Genomic DNA, 24,485 nt, shown 5'->3' with positions numbered 1-24,485 from the left:
TTGTCAGATTGCATCACAAAATGTTTCAAGTGTGTTTTCGACGAGGTCTAGAGTGATTAAATGTAAAATGTTGCTGCACAAACTAGGAAAGAGAATATTAAATGTGAAACTCTAAAACATTTTTCATTGGATATGAGCGTGAACCTTAAGTTTTCATGAGTTTAGAAAAAAGTATTTGTTTGGTTTCCCGCCGTAAGACAGAACTAAAGTTGAAAGTTATGTCAAGCAAAGCTGATAAATAGAGGAAATCTGGTCTCTGAAAATTAAATTATGATATGGTGATGCATTTTTTATTGTAAAATTATTCAAATTGTTATATTTTATTTATTTTTCAAGATTGTTTGCCTTATGAGAGATGGGGATAGATCAAAAGGAGTCTTTCAGAGTAGGCTCTCAAGGGGACTTTCAAGTAAGTGCTTGCTTATAGGGTTTCATTACACTGCAAGGGAGGGTCAGTTGTCTATTACGATATAGACATAGACCTGTCTGCTGAAACACTGACATATTCCCAAGAGACCCATTAGTAAAATCCCATTTATGTGAGTAGGAGAGACCATAGAGTGTTGTAAGAGTAAGTTGTAAAACTATCAGTTTAACCAATTAGAAATGAGTTACAGGGGTGAAATCTGAGTCGTTTGGCCATTGGGTAAAAAGCAAAATAAATTTCAAAGGGAAATATAATTGGGTGCCTGTCTAATAATTTGATCTGTGATCATGCAAACAGATGCTAAATGACAAAATGGCGTCATCTGAATCAGCTGATTCTTAAATTTCTGGTATTTCTGGTATTACATTTCTAATTAAAAAGTTACAAGACTTTTTTTTCTGTTATAGTTATCTCACAGCGTAGTCTCTTGATAGATATTTCACCTGAGCATCTCATGGTCAGCATTCTTCTCAGTAATATTATAATAGATCAAAATCACAAGTTACCTATGAGACCAAACTGCCATCATGGTTTTTCAACAGATGCACTTGGGAAGGATTTTCAATGTCCCTTTAAAAATATCCCTAGCAAGAGCGTTGCAGTTCCTTTCGCAGCCGCAAGGGGCGTCTTTGCTCCACTTTTGGGGCGCTCTCCCATTCAGCTCCTCTCCGTACTAACGGCAAGTGGAGATATCGGCATTTTATCAACCCGCGAACCCACATCCGTGAGGAACGAGGGTAAAAAAAACCCCATCTCTAGTCTTTTAGCTTCATTGCGACACCTAAAGAACTGCACCGGGATGTGCTTTTTTTCTGATGAGACGACGGATTGTGGATTAACATCAGTCTTAAAACTGCATTAGGGAAATCGTATGCTGTTTTACTCTGCGAATTAGTTGGACAGAATCGTGTCGCTGTCACAAATGTTTCTTGCTTGAGCTTTTCCTTCGTTTGGATTGTATTTTTCCCTCCTCCTGCCATCATTAGTGGGAGACACACTCTGGAAATGTAGGAAATGGCAAAGAGTATTGGAAACAGCTTCATGGTAATTATGTGGATCATTTTATCTATCTCGCGAGCTTCTTGCGTTGTTTGTTTGTAAACGAGACTGTCGTGTTTTGTTCATTGTATCATTTAAACTGTAACAGGAAAGAAGAGCGAAAATACGACATTAGCACAGTAAACTTGTGCATTTGACTGGACTCCATGGCTTAAATGAAATTGCTCTAAATGTGAAAATGTCCAGAAAATGAGCTTTGAGCGTTGCCTTTAATAGAGTCGCCGAGAACATGGGAAAGAAATAAACTGAGATGTGACGTGCTGTAACTTAAATAAGCATTTAATAGAATCTGCAAGCCTTAAAGATCCATCATCAAGAGTCAGATGTATTTAAAGTGTACACTAATGTGCTCACCCCTCAACTTGAATGAGAATGATTCTGTTTTGATTGAGGTGATTCTTATTTTACCCCCCTTAATTATAATTAATCCGACAAATTAGTCGAGATCATATTAACTGACTGATCGAGGTCTTGAAGGAAGCTCTGACTCGAGACAGCTTTGACGTCTGTGTTGTGCATCGCTTAACTGGGATTGCTTTTTTCCTTTCGAGGCATATCATACAGAGTGACGGAATGGCATTTTTGAGTCCTATCATTTTGCATTAATGCTGGACGGTCGAGAGTGGATGGTGCTGTCAGTGGGCAACTTGTGTGGATTTCATATGGCGTAGTGATAGAAATGCCGGCGTGATGATCAAGCAAACTTGATATTCATGGTCGACGCGATTGCATTCGTAAAAAAATAATAAATAAAAAATAATCCTCTTTCGACGCTTAGATGTTTGCTGCTTTTTTGGCTTAAAAATATTTATACATTTTAAAAGATTAATAATTCACCTAAAAAGGATAATATATAATAATTTACTCTCCTTCATGATGTACCAAATACGTAGGACTTTTTTCCCCCCGTTAAACGCGAAATAGAGTTTCAGTCATGATGACAGTCTAAGTCGCCATTCACTTTCATTGCGTCTTTTCTTCATGCTGTGAAAGTGAATGGTGACTGAGGGCTGTGATTCAGATAATCGTCTTTTCTGTACCAAGGAAGAAAGTCCTACGAGTTTGGAACAACGTGAGGTTGAGTATATGCTTAAAATGATATGATATTCGTTCCGTTTAGGCGGACTGTTCATTCTGTGTTAAATATCGAGATGACTTTGACATCCCAACGTCAAAACCGGACAATTTAGTATTTTTTCCCCTCGACCAGCACTTCACGTTAAACTTGTCAGGTTTCTGGGCATTTTGGTTGGTTCGGTTAAGCTAAAAACATCTTGAGGTAACGTTAAACGCGCGTCGTTTACCACTACATAGGCCTATATGGAAAAACAACCCTAAAAATAAGACTAATGTAATCCGTATTGCCATACATGGTCATTTTGTCAAAAAACCAACCGTGTTGTGGAGGCTAGTTTCTCCTGTCTGCCTGAAGACCAGGTACCAAATGTGTACAGGGGAGGGAGCCAGTCCATAAATAATGGAGGCTTTGACTCTTCCTGCTAATGTTGCTTCACGGCTTCTGATAAATGAAGGCAGCCGCCTCCAAGGCCCATTTGTGTCTTCACACGAGCACGTGTTTTTTTTTTTTTTTTTTTAATTCCATATAAAGACGCAATATAAGCCTAACTAAAATATGTGGCTCTGAGGCTGCTTTGATTCAGTTTAAATGAAATGCAGCATCAGTGCAGCCTTAAACTTTGTTAATATCATAACAAAGTTTGTATATTATAGGCAAATTTAACACTTGTACATATATATTTTTCAAATTAATGTCACGTTTCTATATGCATAATATATATATATATATATATATATATATATATATATATATATATATATATATATATATATACTATTTTTTTTATTATAATATGCAGATGTGCCACTATTGCAGGGTAAAGATGGCAAATGTTTAAGTTGTTTTAAGCTTAGTTGCTGTCAAGATGCTTAATGATGTCAGCCTAAAGTTTACTCTGTGATTGGTTGGAAAGTCTTTCCATTTACGGAGTTGACATTAAACCTTTGTCGGTTACATTGGTGATTAATTACCAGGGCTCTGTTCTGCCTTCATTGATGCTCTTCATTATGTGATATGAGGATCGCTTCATAATCAGCAGGCAGAGCGTACATCACCGTTTGAAAGGGTGAAGGGGAAAATTATGAGTGTGTGTGTATGTGAATTCTGAGTGGTTGTCTTCATAATGTTTCTACATTTCACCACAGCCAGCTTGGAGGTGTGTTGGTTTACTGTCTGTTGAGTCTTGATCTACATGTGAATTACCTGTTAGATTTTTTCTTAAGGTATACATTATGTACCTAAAGATGGACATTAAAGGTCTGCTATTATAACGCTGTGATTTCCCACTGAGGTTTATAATCATCTGAGACTGAATTGCTTCTTTTTAGAGAATATCATAATTACTATTGTAAGTCTAGTTGTTTGGACAGAAGCCACCACCATAGTGAGAACTCTCTCCCCCTCTCTTTAAAAAGAGATGAAGCAAGATTGTATATGGCAGATAAAGTGACGACATTATAAGTAAAGTGACATTCAGCCAAGTATTGTGACCCATACTCAGAATTTGTGCTCTGTATTTAACCCATCCAAAGTGCACACACACAGAGCAGTGAACACACACACAACCTGTGAACACACACCCGGAGCAGTGGGCAGCCATTTATGCTGCGGCGCCCGGGGGACAGTTGGGGGTTCGGTGCCTTGCTCAAGGGCACTAAGTCGTGGTATTGCCAGCCCAAGACTCAAACCTACAACCCTAGGGTTAGGACTTAGGAGTCAAACTCTCTAACCACTAGGCCACGACTTCCCTTATCAGGTCACACTGTTGTGTTTTGGTCAGATTTTATTCATTTACTTTTAAAGGTGCACCGAAAACAAGTACACTGTAGAAATTTATTAGAAAAAGTTTGTTTAAAGAATGTACACTATACTCTCATGAGATGAAGACTCATGATGATTACTGATGTTTATAAAAAATATTCAAATTAAAATGTATTCATATTTTTTATTATTTTAATGATAATAATAAACGCCAGATGGTAACAAATGTTACAATAAATGTTTAGCAATGATGTAACATCTCCTCGTCATAAATTACATAATGCAATGTATAATTATTTAATGTAAAATTTATAAAGGACTGTCAGGTATTTTGATCATATAATTTGTGTAGATATTGATAAATATGTTTAAAACTGATTTTCCATGACCAGCTTTGTATTGCTCACTTTTGTTATTGGACACGTGTAGGACAAATAGAACAACATGCATGTAAAATAGTAAAATAGAATACTATTCACCCTTTCACCCCCAAATTTCTCCTTTTAAGTAGGTACAGTAGTTAAAGAGTTTGGAGTGCACATTCCAGCAGTTCAGACCATCTTATTCCACAATGATGTGTCTCAGATGCTTCCAAATACTGCTGAACTCTCAATCACATTGGCGCGCGTGGAATATTAATTCACTGATCGTGGGCCATTAAATGTGATTAAGGCAATGTGATTTGTCTTCCTGCATACATCCTTAATGTGGAGCATGGCACCCGTTGTCTCTTTACTCGGCTTTTGTTGTGCAGGCGAATGCCTTTGTTTGATTGTCTCTTGCTTGTTTTATTTTTTTTCTACTGCATGAAAACTATTATTTTGCTGTAATCATTTAGGCATAGCTGACAACGCTGTTTGCAGCAAGCTGGAGGGAAACGACAATGGTTGCCCTTTGAAGAATACGCAATGCTGTGTGTTTCACGTATCTGTGCTGTCAGGTTCAGGATTTGCCGTGCATTTGAAGAGGAAGGCATTAGGCCCACTACAGCCTGTTCACCTTTCATTACTGTATGTCTTGATGCATAGTCACAATTCAGTGAACGCACTGTACATTCATCTGTCCAACATTGTATGCAGTAGATGTAAACTTGCGATCATTCAGTGCAGATTGGTTCAATTAATTAGTTAAAAACAGCTGTGAGATCATTTCACATGACATTTTCTGCAGTCATAACGTTGAAGTCTAATAATGAAAAAAGTAACGAGCAATTTAATGATCGCATAAAAATGAAAATCCCGTCTTTAGACTTTAGTTTATTTTCAAAACGCATATTTTTGATGAAACCTGAGAGCTTTTTGTCTCTCCATTGAAAGTCCAGGAAAACCGAACTTAATGTAGAAGATCCGGGAAGATTATGAAGTCATTGTAAAATTGTTATTGCTTGCTTTATCTCGTAATTCTCTCCTATTATTGGACACATTTCATTGAAAAATGTGGCAACCTTTTGAAATGGTTACACACCCTTATGTTGTGTTCAAAACCCATGTTTATTGTCTTTGAAACACAAATAAAGATATTTCAAATGAAGCAGAACTTTTTGAAGCAGTCTTTCCATTTGAAAGTTCCAAAAGTAAACACTTTACAAAATTTTGCTAAAGTAACCAGAACTAATAAAGTGGTTAATACAGGTCTTCTGACATAAAAACATTGATCAACACACATACTGTACATGGAACACATCAAATATGCTAAAGAAAGCTTAAACATGCTTGACACGCAAGAACGATCCTCATTGGTTCTTGTGCATCAAGCAAGAGCTCTTATTTCATTAAAACTATCTTAGTCTGTGGTCTGAAGAATGGGTTTGGAACATCAAGAGCATGAGTAAATAATGATGGCAGAACTTTATTCTTAAAGGGACCGGTTTCTTAAAGGGCCACAGTTACATGTTGTACAGCTATAAACAAATGTGCTTCACATTTTAGGACTATTGAAAGTACACTACATCAGACTCTCAAAAACCACAGTCCTGAGAAGATCCATTTGCAATGTTCTGCTCATGACGTTGTTCCTCCTACAGGCTTGTTATTTTATTTTATTTTTATAGCAGATAGTAATCGTTAGTCACAATGCTTTGGGTTGCCATGTCTCTCTCCCTGATTCCCTTTTCAGGATACACTTGGTTTGATCCATTGAAAATGCAGCTTTCATCATGGATGAAGTGTTCTTCTGTTCTCCAGTGGTTAGCTCTGCGTTGTCCATGAGCCTTGACCTTTCTCTGTCTGTTTGTGTGCAAACTGGACGCCATTTTTTGGATCCCTTAGGATTATGGCCTTTTTTTCCTCTGTGGGAAGACATTTTCTTAAAGGCAGTGGAAGTCAAGCACAGAGTGTTCTGAGTGTAGAAAGTGCCAGACAAAGTTAAACTGTCTAAATGGACTGGTGCGTTTGTTCCAGAGAAGAACACAGTTCTGAGAGGCAATTGGCTCCCACCCCCTGTCGTTATAGCAGTCAAAATTTCACTTCCCACCTCTCCATCGGCAGTGGAGTGTGAGGACGTGTGGATCGATGGGCGCCTTGTCGTTCTAAAGGTGTGATAGGTAGGCAGCCTTGTGTCCTCTCCCTCCATCTCTGCCAGCTGAAGCCTGTGTTTACACTTGGACACCTGTCTACTTTTCACACTCGCTTCAGATAAAAGATTTAACATAGGCTGTCGAATGCTTGCCAAATTCAAGAACAAACCCTACATTTGCACAAATACTGCATGTGTTACCTTTAATTGTTCTACACTCCAAGGTTCCAAAAGGGGTTTTCCCAACAATGCCAGAGAAGTTCCATTTTGGTTCACCCTAAAAAGCTTTTGGTAATCATTTCAAAATAAAAATAGTTTTGCAACAATGCCATGAAATAACTATTTTGGGTTCCACAAAAACCTTTCAGTGAATCATTCTAAATCTAATAATTTTTTTCTGGTCCAAATTTATATTAGGTGACCTTAAAGGGGTCATATGATGCTGCTAAAAAGAACATTATTTTGTGTTTTTTATATTTTCATAACCATCTCAGTAGCAGCAAAAGTTTTTTGCAATACAGTACGAACATAATAAATACATTAGCTCTCTATTGAGAGCTACTTTAAAAAAAATTAAGTTCCTGGAAGCTGTTTATAAACACTGCTTTATTACACATTACATGGTGAAAAGACGATAAGCAAATGAAAAAAAAAAACTAATGCTTTCGGTTTCCTGTTATGCATTCATACAATTCATTAATTCATACATTCTTTCATATCATTTCTCTGAGTAGTTTGTCTCCCATCATGTTTTCACACAAAATGAAACCTGCTCTGCCTGAGTTTTTCAAATCATGATTCTCAAATTCTTGTTTAGTGATGATTAAAATATTAAACAGGATAATTTAAATAATCAATTTTTATTAATACCTAGAGATGTCAAAAAAAAAGAGATTCATTTGTTTATTTTAGCTTTGTCTATTTTGTGTGTGTTCAATAGATGTTAAAGGTTTTTCATGAAACCTTTGATTAAGATCGTCATTCTTTTCTTTCTATAAATCCTGGATTGGGTTCAGGTCAGGTCAAAACTCGATCAGTTCTTTCCCCACATGCCTTGAATGTGGAAAGCTTCTTGATGTTTGTCTTTGCCACATGCTCTGCACGCTCTTTGACCAGAGGCTAATGTGACATTTCTGTGGGATGATCTAAATGTCCCACACGCAATGATCAGGCTAAATCTGTCAAGAGCTTTGTTTGTTGCAGATTTCTCTTCAAAAGCTTGCATTTCACACTCCTCATATTAAGAATATTCATTGTTTCTTCCATGTTTACAGGCTTTGTTATTTCAATGTCTTCCTAATGAATCTCCAATTATGATGCTTATAACAACAAAGTGTAATTACATTTTCTCCACACACTCACTTGACTAGGTTGTGTACTGTAAAGGGAGGGTTTTCCAGGACTTGTTACTGTAGCTTGGAAAGCAGGTCATCTACTTTATACGCATTATACGAAATGTAATGCAATCTGCATATTTCATATGTTAATCCCACACATGCAGCATTCAGATTCATGATCCTGATGCCCTTGCAAATGTGCATGTGGGAGGAGCTGCTTGCTCAGAGACACCAAGAGCTGAGCGCTCTTGCTGTTTACAAGGTTTTCACAAATTACAGTTGTAAACCGGAGAACTTGCACCACAGATACCACAAAATGGCAGTCTGGTCAATGTTATTAATATCTGCAAACTTTCTGTTGTTTCAAAATAGTTTTATTATTTTTTTCTCTGTAGATTTTTTAATCACTTTAAAATAAATCTATATGTTGTGATATTATTGCCCAAAATATTACTAAATATTGTTTACAAATTATATGAAAATTGTTTTTGCTTAACACTACCAAAATTCAACAATTCCTTTCAAACGTTTGGGGTCAGTAGGATTATATTTTTATTTTTTGTAAGAAATTTGTACTTTTATTAATCAAGGATAAATACATCAGAAGTAATATTTAAAATGTTACAAAAAATCTGTTTCAAATAAATGTTGTTCTTTTGAACTTTCTATTCATCAAAGAATCCTGAAAATCAATGTTTCGATGTTTCCACAAAAATATTAATCAACAGAACTGTTTTCAACATTTAATAAGAATGTGTATCTGAGCAGCAGCGGGTGCTGAGAATTCAGCTTTGAAATTACCGGAATAAGTTGCATATTAAATAGATATATTAAAATAGAAAAGGTTGGAAATTGTAACAAAATTTCGCAATATTATTGTATTTTTGATTAAATAAATGCAGCCTTGATTATCATACGAGGTTCCTCTAAAAACATTAAAACCCCAAACATTTGAATGGCTGTGAATATTTTATCTGAGCAAGAAATATGGCCTATTCTTGTAGTTTAATAGAAATCTATGCAAGCAATGCATATTTTTGAGCTCTTTGTTGCAAATGAAACGGATGCAGTTGGACAAATTAAATTTGTTCTAAGCTCATGAGATCAAGCTGTGCTGCCAAACCAATCTTTTCAGTTTGCACAGTTTTTGGAACGCAACTACAGCCTTCACTGTCACAACAATATTTTGCCACAAAGCAGTATGGTATCCCAGCAAGTTGAATCGGTATTACTGCCTAGAATGCACCTGGCGGTGATCACCAGTACCAGATATCCTGTTTATGAGATGCCTGAGCGGCATCAAAGCCTACTTCCTGTCTATAAACAGTATATGACCGCTAGAGGGGATGCGTAGGCATGTTTGTATATGTGAAGGAGTTGGTGGGTATATTTGTGTTAGCTGTGCAGATATTCCTTAAGCTTTACCTTTGTAATGAATAATGCAAAGGCCCAGTTGTGGTCATGCACCTCAGCATTTCTGCAAGCATTGGCTTTCACAGGTGCTGGGAATGAGTTATGGTTAATTGTGTATGTTTTGTGAGAGCTTTGGCGTGCACATGAAAATATTTCTGTGACTAAAGTCGTCATTGAACACATCAACTGATAAGATCAGCTCTGCTGCAGTAGTCTGCGTCTTGCTTTATATTTGTTCCGGTTCGATGGATGACTATTGACTGCTGACTGCATGTTGTCATGTGAGGACAAGAAGTTCTGGGCGCCAGAATTAGTCTTCCACTCTCATTTCTGCTCGTTTCACAGCAGCATCTGCTTTCTGTCATCACGTCTTCACATGCGGCTCACTGCAGTCTCGGGAGATGGACGTTTTCTCATTGCGTGCTACTCTAATGTGTATTTATTTTACATAGTGTCATCAGAATCTTAAAACAAGATGACACTTGAAAATAAAAATTAATTATTTACTCACCACATGTTTGTTGTTCTGTATAACACAGAAATTAGATTAAACTGTATTAATTTTTTTTATACAGTCTTAAAATTTTCAAAGGGTGCCTCCAGGGGCCACCATAAGATAGCACTCAGGCGATGGAGTTTTTTAAAAATGATATTTGAGGAAAATGGATGGAGTAAATGTGTTTGAGATTTGATTTTCTTTTTGTCATCATTTACTGACCTTCATGTAATTCTAAACCTCTGACGACTTTTGCATTCTTCAAAAGAAATGAGAAGAGGGTGAGTAAATGTGACAGAATGTTTCTTGTTTTGGGTGAGCTGTGCCATTAATTTTAGAAAGTTTGTGTTATTATTTTCTAAGAGTGTATTCACACCAGGAAAGTCTGCTAGTTCACTTGCTTTGGTCTGGACTAAATGCAATGTTCGTTTGGTGCGGTTCGCTTTCACACTGCACTTTTTGGTCTCGGTATTGTTATTTGGTCCTCACCTGAGTGTGATGATTGTCTTCACACCTGGCCAGAAGATCCGCACCAATGGGGGAAACGAACTTGAGTTAGATTCAATAAACCCAAACAAGACAGGTATGAAGAACCCTAAAAGTCATTTACCCAGAAATAAAAATTCTAAAATATTTACCTCAACGCCATGTCATTCCAAAATTATATTAATTTCTTTGGTGGAGCATAAAATGAGATATTTTGAGAAATGTCTCTCTCTTTTTCTGTCCATAAAATGGAAATTAGCAGTAATCAAAACTGTTTGGTTGACTACATTCTTCAGAATTTTGTATTTTGGGTGAGCTATCTCTAGACAGCCATAAGATTGTGTGCATATCTAAAAGTAGTTCACCAAGAAATGACAATTCTTCTGTAATTAACTCAACTATGTAATATCAAACCTCTGTGACTTACTTTCTTCAGTGCGGCATAATATAAGATATGCTGAAATATATATATATATATATATATATATATATATATATATATATATATATATTAGGGGTGTAACGATACGCGTATTCGTATTGAACCGTTCGGTACGACGCTTTCGGTTCGGTACGCGGTACGCATTATGTATACCGAACGGTTCGTTGGAGTAATTAATTATATTTGAAAAAAAAAAAAAAAGAGAGAGAAAGAAATATAATGATATGCGTTCAACAAGGTAGCCCAATAACCCAAACAACGTAACGGGCAACGCCCCTGACACTCCCGAAGAAGAAAAAAACACCATCTTATATGTTTATGTTAGGCTACTCAGCAGGCGCTCGCTCACTCAGTACACGCTGAAGGCTCGTTGCAAAATAGCCAATGCGTTTAACAGACTAGAAATGAGAAGATCCTCCAATAACCAACAGGTCTGGTGTTTGGGTGCACTTTGGATTCCCTTTAAGCTATAATGGTGATGGCAAGAGAGTGGTGGATAAATAAACAACGGTATGTCGCATCTGCAACATGACAGGGTACACCAGCGGGATTACAAAAAAAAAAAAAAAAAAAAAAAAAAAAAAAACCAGTGGGAATATCTGGGATATATGCGTCAGTACTATCTGGGAAAAGACGAAAAAAAGGAGAAACATGCACGCAGCAAACTATCCCTGCAGCATTTAGAAACTATAGCTTACAGGGAATCCAACCCAAACACCAGACCTGTTGGTTATTTTAGGATCTTATATTTCTGGTCTGTTAAATGCATTAGACATTTTGCAACGAGCCTTCAGCGCGTGCTGAGTGAGCGAGCGCCTTAGGGGCCGTTCACATATCGTGCCTAAAAACGCATGGAAAACGCTAAGCGCGTCTTTCTCCAGAGGCGTCTGTCTTTGCTAAGCAACAATGACGTGCTCTCTCCATGAGACGCGGAAATTTCAGCGAAGGATAAATGGATTTGCAGCTCTAAAAATCGCTTGCAGTAGCTCTGCTACTGAATTTATTTCAAAATTGCAATCCATATACAACTATGATCAGCTGTTCCTTCATCTTGGCTGAGCTCTCAACGTTGTTACGGGAAAGGATGAAGCTGATTGGTTGGTTCTTGTCACATGACCCGCGGTGCGCTTGCGGCATTCTGAAAAGTTGAGATGTTTTTACATTTTGCTGTATCTAAAACGTATCGAACCGAACCGAACCGTGACATCAGTGTATCGTATCGAACCGAACCGTGAATTTTGTGAACCGTTACACCCCTAATATATATATATAATATTTTTATTCGATGAATGTTAATGATTCCAAAACTTACTGCTCAAAATATAATCTTTTTTGTTTTGCAGAAGAAAGTTACATTTGGAATGACATGAGGGGGAGTAAATAATGACAGCAGTCTCATTTTTTAAAGAATTATCCCTTTGGTTTTAGACTGCCATAAAATTGTGTGAATATCTGAAAGTAGATTTTGAAGTGCAGGTATTTCACTTCAAAAAGAAGCTTGAACAAGTGAAGTGAGGAAAAAAGGTCATTGCAAAGACAGTTTGGAAATTAGTCTTTGTGTTTTGCAGAAAAAAATAACAGCATATGGTTTTGGAGTGACTAGTTGAGCAAATAATGATAGAAATTTTTTGTATTTTTGGATGGATGAATTACTCCTTTAATCTTTGCAGATTTTTAATTACCTATGCCCTTTATCTAGCATGCAAGTGTTGAAAAAATAACTGATGTCAACTGTCACTTTGTTGTACCACTTTCCAATGATGTGTGAGTGGCATTACTGACTAGACTGATGATATGATGGATTGCTCCGTCATGTAAATGATGAGTAATTTTTAATGAGTCTTTGAAAGCAGATCTAATAAACTCAGGGTCTTAATCAGACCTAAGGTTCCCCAAACTCGCCTCTACCACCACCCTGACCTGCAAGCTAAGCACATTCACACATAATCATATACACTTTGGCCTATAAATTTCTCCCAAAGTCTTATTGCGGTTGAGATGAGATCATTAAGGTGAGTGTGAGCGTGTGCTGGCCTTAAGCAAACGCTGATGAAATGGCCGCAGATTTGACTGACTGCTGCAGTAACTCACTGTTCTGGCCTGTGTGCACAACATCTGACGGCATTCACTTAAAAATAATCAGCCATTTGTTTTGCGCTTTGAACTGTACTCTATTATCCTCAGATGCCAGTATGTTGGAAGTTGAGAATAAGAATATTGTTGAGAACCTTCGGGGGAAAGTAGATTTGTGCTTTGACTAAAATGGAATATTGTTGCATACTGTATGAACAGTTGCTTTATGCTTTTATGGAAACTGTGATGGTACATTTTTTTTTTTCATGATTCTTTGATGAATAGAAAGTTCAAAAGAACAGCACTAATTAAAAATAGAAACCTTTTGTAACATTGCATATTTCATTTTGTCCCTTTTGATCAGTTTGAGAAGTTGTTATTCTTATTTTTTAGTTGAGTTTTTCTACTGCTGTCAGTGATTTGAATGCTATACATGAACATATTTGGGAAGGCTCTATTATTATAGGTGCGCTTGAGTCTCAACTGAGATTCACTGAGATTCCTGGGTTTAACAGCTCCCGGTCTTTAACAGGACAACTCACAGCAGGAGCTACAAGATAAGCACTTCAAGCAGAAAGAAATGACAAAACACACTTAAAACAACTTTAAGAGAAAACACAGCCAAAGCATTGAGACAAAGATATCAGACCCACAGGAAAAAAAAAAAAAAAAAAAAAACGTATGAATGCTTCGGGTTTATATAACAGAAAATGAAAAAAGTGCCATTTATTCGAAAAGAAAGACCGCAAAATCTTTCACTAGATATTTGTGGTAGGGTTTTAAATGATGGAAGTAAAAGATCTAGATTAATGTATTCCAAAGCGAGAAGTTTTTGCATTTACGTTTGACCATGCGGAAAATGTGTCCTCAATTCTTTGGAAGAGGTATTCAGTAAAAGATATTTGCATATCTTCATGCAGCAGTTTATATCTATCAAAACTGGTGTAAGAGGATGGAGGATGATGTCATTAGTGTACCAGGCCTTCAGAATGAGTAAATGTACCTATAAGAGAACAGGCAAAGGCATAAGGATGGTTGGAAAGGAAATTTAGATTATGTGTAATTCTATGGAGATTTACAGTCTCTGTGCTGTGGATTCTCTATTTGTCTGCAAGGGAACACTGTGTTAAGATCCTGACAGAGATTGTTACATACTGTCTCAAAGGATTCAGAAGTCAGTTCCCCATCTTCTGAGCCAAACCGATCTCATTATGAACAATTGCCAATATATAGGCTTATATAAAGACTAAAATATATGGTGAATAATCACTTTGCATTTAAGTAAACGCTAGTAAATTTCACAATTAATGGCAAAAAAGGTAATTAATTGTGAAATTTTGAAGAAAAAGATAACTGACATACTGTAGTGTTTTCTTGTAAAATGTACTCCAAAAAAATTTGCAGTGGTGTTGAAGCGGTTTTGTCTCATCACTCTGTTGTACAAATCCAGATTTTATAGGCCCATTAAGACTATGGTATACAATCAATGCAGTGGATTTCACATTATGCATCTCTGTTTATCTGTTTGCCTAATTATGCGATGCAGCAGACTGTTTTGCATCTTTTTGAAGCCTTTCATTGATAGGCTACCGTCAATAGGAGCAATTTGTTTTGAAATATGAAGTGAGGGGAGTAGAAATGTCAACTGGTCCATAGTGAGATTGACTAATCATGGATAAAATAAAACACTTCAGCAAACCTATTCGGTTTTGCAGAATGAGGCTAGTTTTAGGCATTGTTTGTCTGTAAGACCGAACTTGCATATACAGTGTACAAACAAATATTCAAGATTGTATGGCAGCTTAGCATTTTTGTATTCTGAATTATATATACTTGTATAGAAGTTTGATATTAATGCTTACTAATTTGCAAATATAATAACATGTTAATGCTTATATTAAATATATTAAGAAATATGTAGATATATGTGATTCTCACGCAATGAAAATTTTACTAATGCTTAAATTAACTTCTTTTTTTCCAGACAGTAGCAACAAAGTCTAGAGAATTTGGGAACATTAATTTTAAAACTTTTACTTACCATTTAACACCTTTTTGAACATAATTCTGAAATATTTTTTGATTGACTTCTCTCATTACCATAACACCTTCCACAATTTACAACTATTGTTTTGTTATATTTGAATATTTTTAAAGAGATGTGACAAACCCGAAAGAACATAATTTGTAGATTCTGCACATGCATTTAAAATCAAAGTTCTATTTTTCTAATTAACATCTATTGTGGTAATGGTTAGTAGGTTTCGGAAATGAGGTTAGTTATTTCGGTAATGATAATACATTTACTAGTCTGAGATTATAAATAACATATATTGTATAATCCATCCATCCATCAATGAATTGTATATAATTAACCATATTTTTTACAAACGAACAAAATAGACAAATAGGAATAGCACATACATTTTTTTCAATTTGATATTTGATAAATTCTAATATTTCAAACTTTAATATTTTATATTAAGTATAAAAGTAAAACAGTGAGGCATTACTAATTGAGTTGTAAAAGTTGTAGGTTGTCTATTTATTTTTTTGTTATATCCCTACCTTTAAAACCACTACTGTGGTTTGTTCAAAAACCTTTTGAATTTAATAAAATGTTGGTGGTTCTTGTTTCACCATAAAAATATAATAATAAAAAAAAATATCCAAAATGGCAATGTTATTATTGAAATTTGTCTTATTTTATTAAAGTAGATTAGATCTCAGGGCCACATATTTCAATCAGATGGAAAGGTGGCTCTTTAAGCATTGTCTGTGGAAGCCATTATATGGGGGTAGAAGAAAGGTCAGCTGGTGCATTTCCGTTCAGCCTTGTCTGCTCCCTGTCTGGCTGTGTGGCCCTCAGTCCGGATCTGCTGACACTTCCAGGGCTAGTCATCATGAATGATCTGGTTGTTGGAGGGTAGTGGGCAGGGGAGGCTGTGTGTGGTGGTACAGTAATGCTCAAGACAAATGCCCCTTTATAGTGGAACATAAACCCTATTGTAGAGCAGTGGAAGCAGAGGTGCTTTTCTCATTTACCGTGTGGAGCGAAAGTCTGTTCTGAATCTGCCCGTCACATTGTCCACTGGGGAAGACTCACCAACAGTTATAAATGAACTTCTATTCCTTATTAAGACTTGTGTTCTGGGGGGATCCAAATATAGTTATTGCACATTTGCAAGGTTGTCACAGATCGGTGGATGGTTTGTGGTGCTGTTTTTGCGTAAGACTTGGATTTGCAGTAATGGGAATGAAGAGATTTTGTCCAAACAAGGCATGATTACAACAAACGACATGCCATTTTGTTGATTACTTGGTTTAAACTGCTGGGTCAATTGGGGCATTTGCACTGCATGATAAAGTTTTTTAATATATGAAAGTTTAAGTCAAAAGTTTCAGAGAAAATGAGAAATATATATTGAGTAGTCTGTCATAATATTTCCTTATTTTTTTTTACATATTTAAATCTAGCAACAACAAAAACAACAACAAAAAAAGCAACAACAAAAAAAAAGATATTCTATGAAGCATGATTTTTTTTTTCTATGAATACGCAACCACAGATTATAAAATATGTGGTGAGACTCCCAAAAACGGAATAATTTGCGATATTTGAAGATGTTTTACCTTTTATGACATCCGTGTTAGACCCCAGAATGCCCCCTGACAAAAAGAGTTTCAATACTGTGTCTTAAGTACTGCTTTATTATATAAGCACTTCAGCCTTTGAGTGTATTGGAGAAGTATTTGATTTGCCGTTGGCCGAGACACGGCTTAACTGTCTCAATGGGTCTGTGTGATAGATGCTGTGTCATGCCGGTGAGCTGTGATCCTAGAACATTCTGCTTGATCGCAGGCACACAAGATCACAGACGCCAATAAAGCACCATTTTCCTCTGCCTCACCACTAATTTTTATTTTATTTTATTTCCAACAGGATATAGACCAACCACTACACCAGGCTTGATTTATCTGTGGGCAACCTGCTGCAAATGCCTCCCCCACCCCTGACACCCGCACGTAGCCAAGATGGAAAGCTACGTTGTCAATAGAATGGGACCTGACGAATAGCTGCTTCTTGATGAAGATGTTGCTTGGATACGTGTTTAAGTCCATGTGGGAATACTTGCCACGCAAAGAGGCTTTGAGATTTTTGACAGCTTCACTCTCGAAACGTCTGGCATCTTGGGTTTGATCCTTTCTTTCGTGCAGGTGGATATAAACTAGTAGCGGGACTAGAGTGAAGAGGATTGAACATGCCCTTTCAACAACCAAACCGCCTGGGCGGCATCTGGCGGTCCATGTGTCCGCGGCTAGGCCTCAGCGCTAGCCTGGATCTCCCATTCTTGTGTTGGATATTAGGCGTGACCCTGCACGCCCAGCTGGCTGCCTCGCAAAAACTAGATGAAACGGACCCCGTTGTCACTACAACTTATGGCAAACTGCGGGGATTCAAAAAAGAACTCAACAATGAGATCCTTGGGCCCGTCATCCAGTTCCTGGGTGTCCCCTATGCAGCACCTCCAACAGGCGAAAGGCGCTTCCAGCCGCCCGAGCCACCTATTTCATGGTCAGATATTCGTAACGCAACTCAGTTTAGCCCCGTTTGTCCCCAAACCCTGCTGGAGGGCAGGCTACCGGACGTTATGCTGCCGGTTTGGTTCACCAATGGCATTGAAGTTGTGTCATCCTACGTACAGGACCAGAGCGAAGACTGCTTATTCTTAAACATATACGTGCCAACGGAGGATGGTGAGTTTATGTGTGGGCAGGACGGACCTGTCTTTGTCATTTCACTGTGTCAGTTTCCTTTGTGCAGAGTGTAGTGAGTGCAGCGGAGAAAAAAAAAAAATTGCATGATCTCTGCATGCCCAATGCATGCCGCTGATTAATGTGTAAGTGTGCGTGAGTGAGTGAGGCTGTACATGTGTCCTAACCTTCCCACCATCCCTTGCACATGCAAATCTTTCTGTGTGCTGCAGCACGTCCATTTTAGGTGGCTGGATTTCTTTCCCCTCTCTTTAATTTGTTAGACAAACACACACTAGTGTAAATGGCCCATAAATAATCCATAAAGAGGGGATATTTTTATGCAGTACTCATGATGATGATAATGATTTAGGTCAGAGAATTTGTTAAACTCTTCTCTTCCTCTTTCAGTCAAGTTGTGCTGTTGCATGCTCCTGATGTCCGTAATGGACTCCCATGTTATTTTTTAGTCTTCTATTCATTTTGCAGTAAAAAGAATATCCAAGGAATGTGCCAGAAAACCCGGCAAGAAAATTTGTAGAAAAGGAGGTATGTATCCACCGACATGAATCCCAAAAGAGAACAGGTGAAGATCTCCTCCCCTTCTCTACAACACTCGACTCTCTGAGGTCGCATATCAGAGAAGAAGCCATAATTGATTCCCACCACGAAGACCACCGAGCCATCTCTTAAATCAGATGGGCACATGTAGAACTTGAAGAGTCTAATCTCAATTAAAAAAGATGCTATCTGGTTTTCATTGGTTTACACTGGCTGCATTGTTCATAGCTTCATCAAGATAATGTCTCTAGCTCCACTGCCTTACCCTCCGAGCATGGGGTTTGGTGACAGATCGCCTTATATAAAATGTCCCGTTAATTCGGCCTTCCAGGCGACAAGAATGATCATAAAATGTTTCAGCTGGACAACACTGTCCCAACTTCTGCTGGTCTGACATCACAAAATAATTGATGACTGAATAAATTAAATATATTTTCCTTGAAAAGTTCTATTTACCATACAGCGGTTAAAGGGATTGTTCACCCAAAAATACAATTTTAAATAATAATTTACTGTTCCTTATGTTGTTCCACAACTGTGATTTTTTTTTTTTTTTTTTTTATGTTGTGGAAAACAACAGATGTTTGAACTTTTTGGCCCGTACATTGAAAGTCAGTGAGGTCCAAAACCACCAACCAGATTTGGAATAACATGAGAGTAAATGATGGAATTAAAATATTTGGGTAAACTGTCCCTTTTATGTGACCCATTTGTCATTTTAATGGTTATTTACAGATGAATCAATGTCATCGATCAAGGTCGAATCACTTTTGGATTTTGTTTTGATTTCACAAATCAACATTGAAATTCTAACATAATTTCATAATAATTTTCAGATCTTGCTCAAACTTCAATGTTGATTCAAAAGTGTTTTGTTAACCTTTGCACATTTTGATGTTGGAGGTCACTTGCTGGGTGGGAAACTAATTATCAGCACAAATCTAAATCAAATCCAATTGGCTTAAAAATGTCCATAAAAAATTCAGTCTGTGAGAGACTTCATGCCTTTCAAAGATCTTAGTTGGTGAAGGCCAGTGAGGACACAGATAGCATCTTACTCTGGGTTTATCATGAATGTTTAGTCCACAATGCAGAAACAGTTTTGAATTTGCTGCCATTATGACATTTCTAATGTTTGCAGTTGAAGCCATGTTTCCAGCATGCTGTATAATAAGTCCCACCATCACAACTGTGGGATTGTTTGAATGCAAAGAACAGTTGTCTCTCGTGCCTAAAAAAATGGAGGCATTTAAATGAAATTGCACCATTAGAGTGGCTTTGAGAGGCGTGAGTGAGGAAATTGCTCAAAATTGAAAATTTCTAGGTAAATTATGTAAAAGCCCTTCTCTTTTCTTAGCATATCACACTTAATTCACGTCTTGTTTAATGGTTTATGTGCAGTTAGAGCCATCTTACGTTCAAGTTATGAAATAATTGTCAATGATGATGCAAACAAATTCTCATTTTAATTTAGGCTCCCCATGCTGTTTTGGAAAATGTGTGTTTTGTGCTTTCTAATAAGGGGAAATACAATGAAGAGATTTCATTTTTGGACCTCAAGCTTTATGCTTTAATTGGATTTGAAATTTAGACATCTACCTTCAATTAATTAAATAGAAACCTTTGATTTCAAAAGCCTAATTGCATTTACACTTCTAGATAAGAGCAGTGTTTAATGGTTTTTAGCAGCGTAGTGTTGTCTTGATATCTTTATGTAATTAACTCGCTTGAAACAACATGAGCGGTTGCAGCGGCATTACTGACTTTAGCATGTTACTGTCAAGGACAACCTTTTTAAAGTTTGTTTATTGGCAAACATAGTTCCATTTAAGAACCTTTAACATCCACACAGGAAAAGGTTTGAATTATTAAAATGCTCTTTAAACTAAGCAATTAGTGGTTCTTCTAGGAACTCTTTACTGAAAAGTTAATTGAGGAGCCAAAAGTGGTTCTTTCGTGGCATTGCTGCAAAAACCCACATTTGGAAGCTTAATTTTTAAAGTTAGCAGACTGATGCGTAAATCAAAATCTTTGTTGAAAAAAGACAACTGATTAAGCCCCGGCAAGCCATTAAAAATTAATTCAGAGCTTGTAACAGGTGCTTCCTTTAATGAAAATTTAATAGTGTTGGTTTTCATTTCTAGTGTGACACCGTCTGATGCTGTTTAGCTGTGTCACCAGAATTGAGTGACCATCAATAAGCTCTCTCGCTCTTCCTGTCCCAGTTTTGCAATGGTTGACAGTAGTCCTAAGGGACGTGAGATGCTGGCAGCACGCTAAGACAGGAATGGATTTGCAGCACCACTGCTTCGCTCTCCACATTTCCCTCTCAGTTTCTGCCTCCTCCCTTGAGATGGTCTGTAAAATGAAATTCGCTCCGTCTTGGCTGGGTGAATGGCGCGCGGAGGAGCCAGGGTTAGACGTGAGGGTGTAGATGAGCGCAGACGTCTGTTTGTATTGAGGCCGGGGGTGGTGCTTGCAGAAACTCGGGGAAAAACTTGATCATCTTGGCAGGGCGTAGAGTTAGAGGTGTGAGAAAGCGAGGCTGAGTTTGTGTCTGTAAGTAAGAGGTTTGTCACACTTGTTTTGGAGGCTTGCAGTAGATGGCGGAGCGTGGGTGGAAAGAGCCGCGGTGTGACAGAGCAACAGGATTCCTCTGGTTCAGGGTTGTCCGACTCTCAAAGGAAATCAGATTGGAATCATACATACATGGGGTGATCAGAATAACCTGGGCTTCTCTGTAACTCGCTGTGACTCGAATCACATCTTGCTCGGTGGGATATGCAATGCTCTGAAAGTCAGTCTGTTGAGAAATGTCCTGGTAATAATGTAGTTTTCAAAGTCTTTTATAGGAACATTATTCATCATACAGGTATATATTATCATGGTATACTGGAACCCTGGGGCTTTGGAAATAGTGTTGTTTAAGTGATGATTTTAGATAAAAATGTCAGTGTATCTTGTATACGTGCAGGAAGCATTTACATTTCTTTGTATTTTTCTTTATGTATGGAATATTAACTACATTTGTACATTTTCAGAAGAAATTTTGAGTGGTGCTTGTTGAAACGAGTCTTACCACAGTTATGGTAGGGTATTGTGGTTGGTTGCTAGGGCATTCTAAATTTTTACACAAGCTGTTAAAATATTTTTTTTCAATAAATAAAAAAGGAGAAAAAAAAAGAGTAATGGAATATGTTATATGGAGTATATTTTTAAAAATGTCACGTTTTATGTCAATGTGTTACTTTACTGTTTCTTTGTAAATTATTTATAAAATATACCAGTTATTACTGAGTGGAAAAAAAAAAATATTAAAAATTCTACACCTGAAACCTGGAAATCCAGGTCAAATTTCACTCCAAAAATATGAATATAGGACTCATATTAGGCTATTTTGATTTCACCTTATTTCATTATTGACATTATTTAATGCATCTTGTATTGTCTTCTCTCAATATTTTGGATGATTTTCATATAGTATTTGAATATAATTTTTTTTTTTGAATGGTTTTAATTCAAATTTACATTTACTATTTTATTATATTATTTGGTAATTTAATTATAGTGAATTACAGTGAGGTAGATAGTTTTTATTTCTCTAAAAAACGTTAATATACTGAAAAAAACTGAATATACGCGATGGCCGGATCAACATTCTGTCCAACCTTAAATAACCAATCCAGGGGTTTTTCTGCATTGATATTTTTTTTTGGTGGCTGTCAAAGCCTTATTTGATCGGTGAGTGATGTAGAATAGAATGACTGCTGCGCCTGACGAGAGAGAGCCCCGGCTGCGCGCGCGCACTCACAGTCTTCAAACAACACGAGCGCTTCTTGCTCTCTCCCTTGTGCATATAAATCAAAATCATTAAACATGATAGAAAAATGGCTAAACACCAAAGTTTCACGCGCGCTCGCGCACTCAGTCTTCAAACTACACGAGCGCTGTCTTGCGTGCTCTCTCTCCCTCTCTCTCCCTCTTGCATATTAACCAAAATCATAAGACACGATAGAAAAAGGGCGGAACGCCAAAGTTTCACGTGGAGCATTCTGAGATTTTTTTTTTTCTCTATGACAGGCTGCTGGCTCCCACTGTTAATTTTTATTTTTTTTGGAAAAGCCCTCAAGTTTACATTGGTTACTTTATTCTTTCAATTGCTCTTAACAAGTATTTTGGGTGACCTTTTTTATTGAATGCTAGACATCAAGTTGTTGTTATTTTCATCTGAAAGAAGAACTTTATTTTCAGTAAGCTAGGCCCTATGTGTTCAGTAAGCTTGTTTCAGTAAGCTATGTGTTTTCAAGGCTTCAAGGTTTTATTGAATGCTATCTCTATACAAGTGCAAAGTAATGCATTCTTAGTCAGTCTTTTTTGTCATTTTAAGAGCAATAAATATATATATGTAGATATGTAAATCAAAATGTATTTTTGTTAGTAGTCAATTAATGGGGAGATAATCGAAATCGAATCGGTCTGAAAAAATTAATCGTTAGATTAATCGATGCATCGAAAAAATAATAGCTAGATTAATCGTTTAAAAAATAATCGTTTATCCCAGCCCTACCAGGTATGCACAAAATGCTTTTTATGTATCCCTGTTCTAACTTAGCATGCGTTTTAATCAGCTTTCTTTAGCAGTAACAGTGTTGACTATCAAATCTATTTGTTCAGAATTTATTTGAATATTGAATGCGTGTGTGGGAGTAAGGCACAGTACTATTACTGTAGGTTATGCTTTTCACCATTGTTTCAGAGTAATTTTCTGCTCATTGTGCATTTGTATGAACTTCCTGTGTGACATGCGGGCCATATTGTGTAGGTGATGATGTCTCAGTTTGAATCAGTAATGAGAGAACAGTTTCACCATGACTGATGAACACTAACAACAGACTGCTGGATCATTTTATCCACATCTAATCACTGATTCAGTCCCACTCACACACACTTGTCCTCAGCCTTTACCACATCATTTTCAAAAACCAATCAATAGTCTATTGCATTCTTACGCTGCCCTGACTAGATTAACATGAACGTAATGCTTTAATGAAAGAGAACAGGCAGAGGAAAATAAAAATGAATAATTATTTATATTTGGGGTACATTTCTAGGATTTATTTCTGTAGTACCACCCTTAGCTACTTGTTGTACAGAAGAGAATTAATTTAAAATATGTAGCTTCTCTCTACAATACAACTTCAGTATTTTCCAGATAATCTTTCAGTAATGTGTTTTGGCTGTAGTAACTGATTAAATGTTATCTGAATATGTTATAAAGTAAAAACCCTTGACTATGTAAGACTTTATTATAGGTTTTATTAAAGGTCTGGTGTCTATTTTCAGTAGTAGTAGTTTCAAATGGTTATTCTCTGTGTATCACTGAAAAATAGAAATCATAAATTGATTTAGCAATGAATTAAACAACCTTCAAAGATGCAAATACAAATCTGAATACACTTGATTAAATGCATTCATTGATTTAAAACGAAATCATTGCATTGAGAAAACTATTCTCAGGTTCATTAAGTCAGAGTGCAAGAAATGTCAGACCTCTCCGGAGACATCTGAAATATATAATTCATTATATTAATCCTAGAGATGGTCAACTTAATAAAGATATGCATGTAAAAATGCAGTTAAAGCAAATTATTCTCTGCTCCAGAGCTGAGACAGATATTCGTACCAACCTGGCACTCTAAATTTAGATTTCCATTACATTTGGGATTTCTGTTTGTTGAGATTAGGATAATTTAGTTCTTGGCTGGTTTGCTGATTTATGACTCGTCTCTCGTCCTAATTTTGCGGACTAGGTTCTTAAATACTCATCCACCCCCAGAAAATGTCATTCTGTCCTTAATGTTTTGTTACTTACTTATTGTAAAACTACAAGAAAAACAGTTCAAGCGCATCTGAATCCGTTGGTCTGAACTGTAAAATTCCTGCGCTAAGTGTAGTGCCAGGTTGCTTTAATTACAGTGCATGCTAAAATGGAGCGTATTAAAGGAAACAGACTGGCGTGTGGCACCTGGCACTGCTCCCAGATCAGCTCATAGCATTTTCTCATAACGTAGATGACAACAACT

The 24,485-nt window shown here is 36.8% G+C and overlaps 1 protein-coding gene across 3 annotated transcripts in view; it reads left to right on the top strand.

Annotated features, from left to right (window-relative positions):
• Positions 1–24,485, top strand: part of nlgn1 (neuroligin 1) — a 258,323-nt gene that overhangs the window by 65,031 nt on the left and 168,807 nt on the right. For 2 of the 3 annotated variants that reach the window (XM_052568856.1, XM_052568858.1), the window contains 2 exons: positions 17,030–17,844; positions 18,331–18,390. In XM_052568856.1, coding sequence (XP_052424816.1) covers positions 17,349–17,844; positions 18,331–18,390 — 556 coding nt within the window. In that variant the 5' untranslated portion in view covers positions 17,030–17,348. Of the gene's footprint in view, positions 1–1,101; positions 1,472–17,029; positions 17,845–18,330; positions 18,391–24,485 lie in introns of those variants that run through there. The other variant, XM_052568857.1, reaches the window with a different exon arrangement.

Source organism: Carassius gibelio, chromosome B11, assembly GCF_023724105.1.
Source record: "Carassius gibelio isolate Cgi1373 ecotype wild population from Czech Republic chromosome B11, carGib1.2-hapl.c, whole genome shotgun sequence".
Taxonomy (NCBI): Eukaryota; Metazoa; Chordata; class Actinopteri; order Cypriniformes; family Cyprinidae; genus Carassius; species Carassius gibelio.
The sequence above is the reverse complement of the archived record's forward strand: the minus strand, read 5'-3'. Positions and strand labels throughout refer to the sequence as shown.